We start from the raw sequence: 12,096 nt of genomic DNA on the forward strand, positions 1-12,096 counted from the left end.
CAGCCGCGGGCTGAGTGTGCTTCCCCGGCAGGAAGGAGGAGGGAGGCTCCCTGTGCTCACCCGGGCTGGGCTGGCTGGGGGCCCTCCTCGGCCACCCTTCTGCTCTTGGGGTGCTGCTGAGGCCCTTGGCTGCTGGCAGGGGTGCGGGTGGTCCCCGGGCTCCTCCAGCTGCAGGTTGGGATCGCTGGGTGCACAGCGTGGGGAGAGGTGGCCTGTGCCTCTGTGTGTGTGTGTGCACATCCCCTGCTCCCAAGGGGTTGTGGTGCCCCTGCCTTGCACCCACCTCCCTGCTTGGGGCCACTTGTAGTTATTTCTTCTCCAAGTGCTGAATATACATATTTCTCTTTTTTTTTTTCTTTTCTTTTCTCTTTTTTTTGTTTTTTTTTTGGTTTTTTTTGTTTCTCCACTTCTGGCCCTGCCCAACTCCGGACAGCCTGCAATGTAAAACCAAGTGCATTTTAAAAATACCGAAATGAGCTACTTTGGAGAGGCACCAATTGGATTAAGAGATTGTGGTTTGGGAGGCTGCAGCGTGGCCCGTGGTCTGTGCCGCACATCCCTCTGTCACCACCAGAAAAAGCCTTATCCAGGGAGGGAGGGGGCAGCAGCCACAGCCCCCACAGCACTGCAGAGCTCCTGGGGCTGGGGGACTGAGACCCAGTCCCACACAGAGCAGCCTTGGTTGCCCCTTTGCAGCTCCAGGAGAGAACAGAGATTGCTGAGGCAGCTGCCTGACCTATTTTCCAGCCGCCTGCCAGGGGCCAGGCAGGGATTCACCCAGATGGAGCTGCCTGCAGGTGCCTGGGGCTCAACGCATTGCTCTGGGGCTGTGTGCCTTGTTTTGGGGGCTTTGTGCATGGCTCCAAGGGCTCTGCATTGCCCCAGGGGCTCCATCCACTGCTCCCAGGGCTCTGCATTGCTCTGGGGCTCTGTACAGTGCTCCAGGGGCTCCGTACGCTGTTCCATGGGCTCTGTGCATCGCTCTGGAGCTCTGTACGCCACTCCCAGGGCTCTGTGCATCGCTCTGGAACTCTGTACGCCACTCCCAGGGCTCTGTGCGTCGCTCTGGAGCTCTGTACACTGTTCCCAGGGCTCTGTGCATCGCTCTGGAACTCTGTACGCCACTCCCAGGGCTCTGTGCGTCGCTCTGGAGCTCTGTACACTGTTCCCAGGGCTCTGTGCATCGCTCTGGAGCTCTGTACACCGCTCCCAGGGTTCTGTGCATCGCTCTGGAACTCTGTACACCGCTCCCAGGGCTCTGTGCATCGCTCTGGAGCTCTGTAGACCGCTCCCAGGGCTCTTTGCATCGCTCTGGAGCTCTGTACACCGCTCCCAGAGCCTCTGCACATTGTCATCTTGCAGTTTCTTTAAAGACCTGCTGGTGCTGCCGAGGCTGCTGCCCTCTCCTGCCCGCAGCAGCTGCTGCATCACTGCCACGTCGCAGCCTCCGTCAGCATCTCCGCGACAGCCGCTCACTGCCGGTGTCCCCGGACACACTAGCATCAGCCAGGGCCCAGCAGGCCCACTACCCATGGCCTTTTGCTCCTGCAGCACCCAGCCAGCCCCCGGGGGACCCTCATCACCCAGCTGGGTGCTGCCCACCCTCACCAGCAGCCAGGGCTGGGCTGTGTCCCTGCCTGCCACGGAGGAGTTGGGTCCAGCACTGCCACGGGCAATCTTCTGCTGTACATAGATATTTTCGGGGTGGTTTTTAGCATTTTCATGGATAATCGGGGTTTTGGTTTGGTTTGGTTTTTTTTAAAAGATTCTCTACTTTTTGGAATGTGGTTTCTCATTTTTAAAACTGCCTTTTAATTATTTGTAATATTGGTCAGTTCTGTCTTACTCTGTAAATAGCGGTGCTGGGCATTTCCCAGGGGGGCTGAGATGAGGCCGGCAAGGAATTTGTGGGGAAAATTTGCTTAAGGTGTGGAGGAGGCTGATTGTACTCCAGCCCCTCCATGATTCTGCCCCTGTCCACATGCCAGTGCCCAGCCTGGGGTGAAACCTGAGGTGTTTTGGGTAAAGATGTTTGCCCCCGCCCCGTCCTCCTGTTTCCTCTCACTAGCCCATGCCAAGGTCGCATGAAGGGCACCTCCTGCCCCGATGACAGGCTCTCTGCCTACCCCATCCTGCACCCCTGTGTCATGCCTGCTTGTTGTGTGATGAATAAAGGCCCTGCAACCCCTCACCCCCACCCTTGGTGCTGCCTTCCCGTGCTGTGGTGGGGGGGCCGTGCTGCCTGTCCTGTCTGGGGCAGTGCTGCTGCAGAGGGAGGTGTGGGGTGACGTGATCCTGTGCCTCTGTTCCTGCCATCCTGCCTGCTGCCCAGCCCACACATGGTGTCCCATGCTCTCCTCACCCACCTGTCTGTCCCTGGCACCATCCCCATGTGCTGACCCCAGCTGTGCCACACCAGCAGAGCTCCATGTCAGCTCCCACAGGTCCTCACTGCCAGCACTGTCACCAGGCTGCCCTCAGCTCTGCACTGTTGCTGTGATGCTGGTGTTTGTCACGGCTGCCATGTGCCATGCCAGCCTGCACGCACACCCACATCCCCCTTCCTCCGCTGCCCATGGCTCCCTGCCCTTATGCCCCCTGGTTGGACTCGATCCTCTCAGAGATCATTTCCAACCTTAATGATTCTGTGATTCCCTGATCACCTGCTGGTCCCAGCCTCCCCTAAGGTTCACTCCATTCAACTCTCCCACCCTGAGCTCCTCTATCACCCACCAAAACCCACCCTCCTTCTTTGGCTCTTCCATCATCCTTCATGTCCCATCCTTTTCATACCTGCTCTTGTTCCATCCCTCTTTATTGTGCTCCTTCATCAACCCTAACCCAATCCAGCCCTCCTTCCTCCTTCCTGTGCTACTCCATCCCATCCCTCCTTCCCTTGTTCCCACCATACCCCATCTTTCCTGTGTATCTTCTTTTATGTCCCAACCCTTCTTCCACTGCTCCTCTGTTGTTCACCCATCCCTCCTTCCTTGCAGTCATGTACTGTGTCCCACCCTTCCCTGCCACCTTCACCTACCAGGTCCCATCCTTCTTTTCTGTGCTCATCCATCAGCCACCATGTCCTATCCCTCCTTTCTGTCCTGTCCTTTCTTGTGCTCCACTGTCACTCACCACCTCCAATCCCTCCCTGTTCTCCCCACTCTCTTCACATCCCATCCCTCCTTCTACACTCCTTCCAGTGTGCTGTCATCAGCTGTGTCCCATCCCGCCCTGCCATCCTGTGCTCCTCCATTACCCACCATGTCCCCTCCCACCCTCTTCTGCTCCTGCATCCTACACTGCATCCTATCCCTCCTTGTTCTCCTCCATCACCCACCACCTCCCATTCCTCCTTCCTGTGCTCCTCCACTGCCCTACATATCCCACCTCCAGTCTTCCTGCCACACTTTCATCCCATCCCTCTAACCTGCTCCTTCATTCACCACATTCTGTTCCTTACCTTCATTCACCACCACCTTCTTCTCATGTTTTTTCCTTCTTCACCTTCACCCTGCCCCATCCGTCCTTGCCTTGCTTTGCCTCCAGCTTTTCCTTTCATATTCGTGTCATCATCTCACTGTCTTCTTCAGCTCCCTCCACCACTGTCCTCTACATCTTACCATCAGTTTATCCCTGCTTATTCTCCATTAGTTCCACCTTCAGCCCAACATTCCCCACTCCTCATCTTCTCCACATCTTTCTTCATCCTCTTCTCTCTTCCTAGCTCCTCTCTCAATGTCCTTCACTTCCCCACCCTCACCTCCCACAATTTCACCAGCGTTTTAAATGCTAATGTCACCCAATTTTACCTTCTCCACCTCCACATTTCCAATCCCTTCTTTGTGCTTGTCCGTTTCCCATTTCCTCATTCATCTTCCTCCACTGCCCTCCAGTCTTTGTCTTCTTCTGTCCCCTTAGTGTCTCTCATTCTTCCTGTCATCCATGTCCCAGTGTTTCCTCATCCCCCCTCTTCATCTCCCCTCCATCTTTTCCTCCACCACCTGCCATCTCTCCTTGTTTTCCTCTTTGATTTTGTCCACCTTCTTCATCCTCCACTTCCACTGTCTTCCATCCTTCCCCATGCCCCACACCACTCACTATTTGCCTGTCCTTCCTCACCCTCCACTTCCTACCATCTGCCCAGTCTCCTCATCCTCCCCAACCTCACTTTTCGTATTCATTGCCCTTTCCACCATCTTCCATCTCCTTCACCCTCCATCTCATACTTCTTCCTCCACCTCAGTTCTTCCTGTGGCCCTTCACTTCCCATTGTTGCCCATACTTTTTCCTGTAGTTTCACCTCTTCCCTGTCCCTCTCATACTTGACCTCTGGCTATCTCACCATCCTGTGTCATTTGCCTCTCGCAGTGTCCCTGTTTCTCCTTATGTTCCTCCACTTCTCCCCACCTTCATATCCCTCTTTATCCTCTAAGTGTCTCACCAACCTCACAGATTTCCCTCTCCACCCCTCCCTGACCTCCAGCCATCCTTCCTTACCTCACAACTCCCTCTCTAACTGTACTTACATTCTCCTTCATCTCCTACCTCTGTCCTGACTTCCAATCTTCTCCCAGCCTGACCTCTCCCATTCTTCCCTGCAATCTTTTACTCCCAGCACATCTGACTCCAGCTACAATTTTCTGCTTCTCTTCCCACTTCTCCTGCTTTATATCCCATCCCTTACCAACCCAGGAAAGCCACTACCAGCTCAGCCACCCTGGATGCACACAGGAAGGGCCCTTCCTGACATCAGAAAACACTTCTCCCTAGGGCTAGTGCAGCTGGAACTGGTCATGGGGGAAAAGAGGATGACCTCTGCCCTTGGAAGGTTTCACTAACCAGATAAGGTTTCAGCCAGATAAAGTCACCAATGTCCCAATCTAACATTAGCAATAACTGATGTGGAACATGCAGCTTGACTAGATTCCCCTAGGATCACTTCCAGCAGTGAAGGATTAAGAGGGGTGAAAAAGGCCAGGAATGGCTTTGAATACATTGCTTGGGATGCTGTAGGACATGAAGAACTATCCCTGCCACTTGCAGCTGCTCCATGGTGCTCAAGCAGACCCACCACACACGCTGCTCCAGCAGGACCATCCCATACTCCACAAGGACCATCCCACTGTGCTCCAGCAGGGCCATCCCATGCTGCCTGAGCAGGACCATTCCATGCTGTTCCAGCAGGACCATCCCATGCTGATTGAGCAGGACCATCCCACCCTGCTTGATCAGCAGCACCCCAAACTGCTCAAGCAAGACCTCTTCAGGCTGCTTGGGCAGGATCATCCAATGTAGCTGGAGCAGAACCTTCCCATGTTGCTCAAGCAGGACCACCCCATGTCACTTGAGCAGGACCACTCCAGGCTGTTCAAGCAGGACTAATCCCAGGCTGCTTGAGTACCATGGGCCTTCCTGAAAAAGCTGCCAGCTCCCAGGCCAGTGAGTGATCCCTGAGATATCCCCTCAGATCCAAGAGTAAGGGATCTTTCATCATCCTTGTATTCTCCCCCTTGGGCTGGGCCCTGCAGGGCCATCCCCTTCCAACAGCCTTACAGCTGCAGTAGGGCACCAGGCTGCTGGCAGTGCTGCCAAGGGGAGGAAAGGTCTCCTCTCCATGCCAAGGGAGCTCCAAATCCTGCAGGACTACACGCAGGACCTTTTCAGAGCATCCCACATCACTCACGCACAAGGGCCAGCCAGCCTCACTTCCCTGAAAACTCTGCCTTGCCATGCTGGAGGCTCCTAGCCATCCCATGGAGGGGAGGATGCCCTTTCCTAGGGGATGTCCCACTGCAGGGACACAGCACCCAGTGTCTTTATAGGGTGGGTGTGACATTTGTAAAGCTTTCCTGCCCATATGCCTTCCTGGCTGGGAAATCTGGGGGAGGGTGGAGGGAATTTGCTACCTGTGTTAGGAACTAGCTGAACTTATGTGTCTCCCCAAGCTGGATTTCTTATTCCAAATGTTCAAACTGTTGTATATTGTACTGGGATTTTTACATTGAATTATTGTAGAAAACAAAAATTTAAACCAAGTCTGTTAAAAAACAAAATTAAAAATCTCTATGAAAAAATAAATGTGAGCTTGTCTCCAAGTCCTCTCCTTACAAACGTGCCAGAGCAGGGATGTGTCTCCAGCGGTGAATTTCCAGTGTGAAACCACACCACCCTCTGGTGTCAGCACCGACCTCAGCTCCGTGCTGGCCCTGCTCCAGCCGTGTCCCTTTACTCCGTGTCCCTTTGCTCCCAGCTCTGCCTGGCTGCCAGCACACCTTAAATCCTGCTCAGTCAAAGCAGATCCCATCCTGCTCCCAGCACATGGTGTGGGGCAGGATGTGGCCAAGCCAGGAGGAAGCAAAGCAAGAGCAGAGCTGCTTTGTTGGGTGCTGGCATCACCCTCCGAGCCCCACTGGTGCTGATTCCCAATCTGCCAGAGTGTGGGATGTGCTCCTGTGCCCACACAGCCTCACCCTGGGCATGACCAGAGCTCCAGCTATCCCTCCCTGCTCAATAAAACAGGGACAAAAGAAGGCAGCCACGTTTATGGCAGTGAAAGGACAGGCTCTGAAGCCTGGGGACAGCTCACATAGGGAAGCTGTTTATTAAACACCAGTCTCCTTGCTGTGCTGCTGATGAAGGCACTGCCTCAGGAGAGGCAGTTTCCCTTCCTCTGCAGCCCAGGCTTCCAACAAATCTCTTACCGACCAGGCCCCCTCTCCCAGAATGAAAATAGCACCAGCTGGCAGAGCCCAAGTAAACAAATGAGCCACTGTGAGAGGAGAGAGCATCTTTATAAGTTAATTGGCCCCATCTAAGAGTCAGACATTTTCCTGTGGATAGATCGCTCGAGAAGCTCAGGCAAACAGCACTAACATGTCTCCTGGGTTTGATTTATAAGCCTGATTGCATTACTAGCTCATCTCCATATAGAATGATTATGAATATATTGTCTGTACTCTGCAGAGGGCTAAATTACCAGGCTCTGATATTCATCAGCTACTCCTTGAAGCTTAAAACCGCCTCAAATTCAGAACCCTCTCTCCCAGTGACAGCAGGGGTAGAAAGGAAAGAGCTCAGGGTTGAACCGTGTTTTCAGCACAACCTGGGCTGTTTTAACATCCTGATTAAGGGGTGGCTGGAGGGAGGGAGCAGCCTGAGCCAAAGGGCTGTGGAGCAGGGAAGTGCTGGAACCCAGAGCCAAGTGCATTGGTATTGAGCAGTTACATTTACAAACAAAGGAGCTGATAGCTCCCAGCAGGACTGAAGGGCTCTTATCACGGTGCTGATTAAAATTTCCTCTGCAGCCAGTGACGAGGGGGAGTGTCCTCAATGGGGAGACAGAACAACCCGGTGTTTAACCCTGCTGCTGCTGAGTGCTGATTCATCCAGCACAAGTGAAGGGCTGCACAGCCTGGCTATGTGCTGAAAATTAGCCCAGAAAGCCCCAGCAGGAAGATCCACAGCCTGGTCACATCCTCTCATTTCATCTCCTGTGCCTCCCACTCCATTTCACCCCTGCTCTGCAGGTCCCAGGAGTTTTTGCTGGTGTCACTTGTGATTCCTTCCAGATCCTTTGGTCTTTTGTTCTGCCCCTCAGTTCTCTGCCCTTGCCTGTGGTTAAAGAAATCTTTCCCTTCCTACTTCAGGATATTCTGATAAAGGCTCCCAGAGCCTCTGGCACAGCCATGCAAGGCACAAACTTATTTTGCTGTGATAAGTTCACCAAGAGTGAGATCCATGATAAAAAGATGCCTTCTCTGATTAGCATCACTGACAGGTGTTACACCAAGCTGCTGAATCTGCCTCGCCAGGCCCTGGCCCAGGCTGCCCTGCCCAGGAGATGCTCTGGGAGGAGTGGACAGGCAGTGGGAGAGGAGGTGGCTTGCTGTCCTCCTCTACACATGCCCATGAGGCTCAGCCATCACACTGGTGCCATGGTGTAGCTCAGACTCCTCCGTGCCTTCCTGGGTTCCTTCCTCCACTGCTGTGGGTTGCATCCTTCCTGCCAGATCCTCTCAGTGATTTGCATGAATGGGGATGTGATTCCCACATTTATGGGCAATAAAGCCAGAAGGCAATGCCCTGTGACCCCACTTGGACCCCCAGGTCAGTCACCTGCCCATCTGGAGCAGTACTTTGCCCAAATTAGCACAAGTTTCCCATGTGAGGCTGCCTCCTGCTCACCCCACCAGCATCAGGAGGTCTGAGGTGTACAAACCAGTTCACACTTTTCGGTTTCTTTCCCCCACCTCCAGCATCTCCAGGACTGAGATCTTTCAGGTCAGGGAAGATGCAGTGAAGGGTCCCACCACAGCTGCTGAGCTGCTGTGGGTGCTGCACTAGAGGTTGTTTCCCCAAGTTTCCAGAGTATCCAAAGCAGAGTGTGAGCAAGATACCACATATCCTGGCCAGTGTATTTTTTTGACCCTCTGAGTCTCTTCAAGAGACCTTAATATATATTAACATATCCACTCCAAGTAATTTCATTAACATGCACACTTTAAGTACTTTTATTCCTTTACAGGAAGAGGCAATAGTCTAATATGAAGCTGATTTTCCAGGACTGCCTGGTGAGTTAGGAGAGCTGGGAGCCAAGTTCTGAGCAAAGCCTGCAGCATCCAGCTCCAGCACACCCTCAGGGCAGGAGCCCAGCTGGATGCAAACTGCCCTGGGGTGGAGGAACTGGAGCAGCAAAGCAAGGTCACACAGCAGGAGCCCCTTTCCTGGATCCTGTGAAATCACTAAGGGAAGCCTGGGGATACCCACAAAGTGTTAAAGGACAGGTTGGACAGGGCCTGGAGCAACCTGGCCTAATGGAAGGTGTCCCTGCACATGGCAGGGGGTTGGAATGAGATGAGCTTTAAGTTCCCTTCCAACTCAAAGCATTCCATGATTCTGTGGTTTTCCACCTGTGAGACACTGAAATGAAAAGGTGAGGAGGGCTGTGTTTGTGCCATGGGGGTCTGGCTGATGGTACCACCTCTGTGATTCCCAGCCCTGTGCACAGCTGCTTGGAGATTGACTGGAACATGAGAGAGCTGAGGAAAACAATAGGAGGCTATTTGGGATTTTCTGCTTTGCAGGTGCTTTCTGACAGGAGATGCACCCTCTCCCCATCAGGCAGCTTCCTGGGCCACAGCTGTGGACAGCTGCAGCACAAGAACAAAATTCCCTGGCTGCAAGCAGCCCAAGCTGGACAATGTTGGATGAAGGACAGCTGTGGGGCCATCCCAGCCTCATGGCTCAGAATGCCCTACACACCCAGGCAACAGCTGTTGGACAGAAATCATGCTGTCACTGAGGCTGGTGGGGGATTTCAGCCGGCCAAATCACTGCAAGCAAAAGGCCAACGAGAAGGGAAGCAGAGGGCACCTCCCAGATCTGCAAACCACCTCTTCACTGGTTCTGGGGACACTGTCCTGTGACAAAGAGAGTAACAAAGCCCTTTCCCAGCAGCGGGATGAATGACAGCCCCCTTCCTGGCACTTAGGGGGACAGAGGGTTTGTTAGACAGCTGCTGGTAAATGCAAAATCCCTGGGACACAGGCTGCTGGAACTGAAGGTTGGCAACTCTTAACAGAAAATTATCAGCTTGAAGTGGCTTGTGAAGGCCATTAGAGGTGCAGGGTTTGTCCCACTTCTCAGGAGAGGATCAGTGTGGTTTCCAGCTGAGGTTAAATGATGTGCCAAGTGTATCCAGAAATTCATGGAGCCATTCCCAGACCATCAATCCAAGAGGAGTGCTGGAGTGTAATTCCCATAGCTCCTGAGGAGCTTCAAAAACACCCCTGTCCAAGGGCCCAGGCTGCAGAGCCAAAATTACTTTTTCTTAAAAAACCCCCACCTTTTGTAATTGGGAACTTGGAGGTAATGATACTGCTGGCTGGTCAAGGGAAATATCTTGCAAGATTTGGCTGTATCCTTACTGGTTTACCCACAGAGAAGGTCTGGGCTCAGAAACTGCTGATCCCAGGCCAAAAGTCCAAAAAGGAATGGGCTAAAACTGGGCATTGGAATTGTGTTGGAGACTTCACCTTCACCCATGTCATAGAGATTGAGAACCTGCACACTAATCTTCCTGTGATTTTTTTTTTAATTTTTAAATTTTTTGGTTACATAAAATAAACAAATAAAAAATAATATATATAATATAAAAAGTCTATATTTTATTATAAGTTAATATAATATAATATATAAAATTATATATAGTATATGTCTTATATATAATATATAAAACATCATATTTTATATAATATATAATATAGAGTTTAAAATATATATTCTATATTTATATAATATATAATATATAATATATATGTTATGTATATTATATATAATATAAATATATAATAAAATGAATAATATAAGGCCGCACTGTAGCTTTCCAGGGCAGGGATTTTATATTACATGGCTGAAGAAGCTTTGTTGCATGGGCTACAGCATGGTGTGAGGGTGGCTGTCAGATTTGGGATGTAAATCCTGCTGAGCTCATGTTGGAGGTGTGTAGAGAGTATCTCTGGAGTGATACTGTCCATAGGACACAGACCACGGAGGGAGGTATCACCTGAACTACTCCTGGGTTTCACCTCGGAGTAAACCAGCTGTGTCCTCCCACAAGGGGTCACAGAAGAACCTTTGCCCTGAAGCCGTGTGGGCAGGCAGCAAACTGACACCAGAGCAGGGAGCTGCAGCACAGCTGTGCCCTTCAAAACTAGAGAACATCCTTAATGAACAATACACACCAGTGCTGCTGCTTTTGTGTACAGAACTGTTTCTGGCCTCTTTGCTGATGAGAACATTGCTTGGAGTGGCAGACAATGCTCACCAGTCCACAGGTTTGTGTCTTCTCCAGTCTAGAGCAGGGCAACACTCCCAGGGAGTGCACAAAAGCACTTGGGAAAACCCAAGGATACCAGAGTAGGCTGTACCTGCTCGCTGACACTGTGCCAACTTTAAGTTTATGCACTTTAATCTTTTGAGTGCTCCTTGGCCCTGGACCAAACCAGCAAGAAATTCCCAGGGCAGGTGGCTGCCTGGGCACGGCAGTGCTTTGCTCCAAGGGGTGAGTTCTCCAGTGGAGAAAAGGAGTTTGAGATTTTGGCAGCCTTCCTAAGAAATATCTTCTTGGCAGGCAATGTCATAGGGGCAGGCAATGCTGTTGGGGCAGTTGGGCTCAGTGCAGGGTGTGTTAAGGATTGGGATGACAAGGGGCTTGCTGCAGGAGGTACAACCACAGGCAACTCCTGCTCTGAGACCAGACTCTTGGAATCACATTGGTCCTTGGGAGATCCCAGCTCCAGCCTCCAGCTCCAACGGGCCTGGCTTCTCAGGGGCTTGTCTTGTTGAATTTTGTCTGTGTCTAAGGACTGTGACCCTGCTCCTACTTTGGGCTCCTGTTCCAGCATTTGACTGCCTTCTTGGTGAAAAACAGTGAAAAAATTGCTTAATTTCTCACTACCTCAGGAGATCTGTACAAAGTTTTTGCAGGAGGAAGGTGCTCAGTGAACTGCCACAGCTTGCTGTGCATACGCAGCTCGGTGGAGAAGTGGAGGGCCATGGATCCACACGAAAGTTGTTTTCTGCACGGGGACAAGGCACAGAGTGTGGCCATACCCACTGGCCTGCGCTGGGGCTGGTGAAGGAGGATCTCATGGATCTCAATCCCTCTGCTTGGCAAAGTGGCAGGGACTGGCACAGAGGGGACACAACTCCTGCTGGCGAGGGAGAGGTGGCTGACGGGGCTGGGCTGTTAAATGGGGACACTGCTGGCATGGGGGGACAGGGCTGATGGTGCAGGACAGGGGGCTGTGGGCTGACAGGGGACAGCACTGAGAGCGGGACATAGCTGTCAGGGGGACACCAGTGACAGGGGACACCACTGACAGTGGGACATGGCTGACAGGGGGACACCACTGACAGGGGACACCACTGACAGTGGGACATGGCTGTGAGGAGAATACCAGTGACAGGGGACACCACTGAAAGCCGGACACGGCTGCCAGGGGGACACCAGTGACAGCGGACACCACTGACAGAGGTCACCGCTGGTCTTGGGGACATAGCTGGTAGGGGGACACCACTGACAGTGGGACACGG

At 52.4% G+C, this 12,096-nt stretch overlaps 1 protein-coding gene across 1 annotated transcript in view; it reads left to right on the plus strand.

The window, feature by feature from the left end:
- The window catches only part of SOGA1 (suppressor of glucose, autophagy associated 1), a 17,651-nt gene extending 15,563 nt beyond the window's left edge, over positions 1–2,088 (plus strand). Inside the window, 1 exon segment of the mRNA XM_031063399.1 lies at positions 2,069–2,088. Coding sequence (XP_030919259.1) covers positions 2,069–2,088 — 20 coding nt within the window.
- The last annotated feature ends 10,008 nt before the right edge of the window (positions 2,089–12,096 follow it).

This window comes from Geospiza fortis, unplaced genomic scaffold (genome assembly GCF_000277835.1).
Source record: "Geospiza fortis unplaced genomic scaffold, GeoFor_1.0 scaffold468, whole genome shotgun sequence".
Taxonomy (NCBI): domain Eukaryota; kingdom Metazoa; phylum Chordata; class Aves; order Passeriformes; family Thraupidae; genus Geospiza; species Geospiza fortis.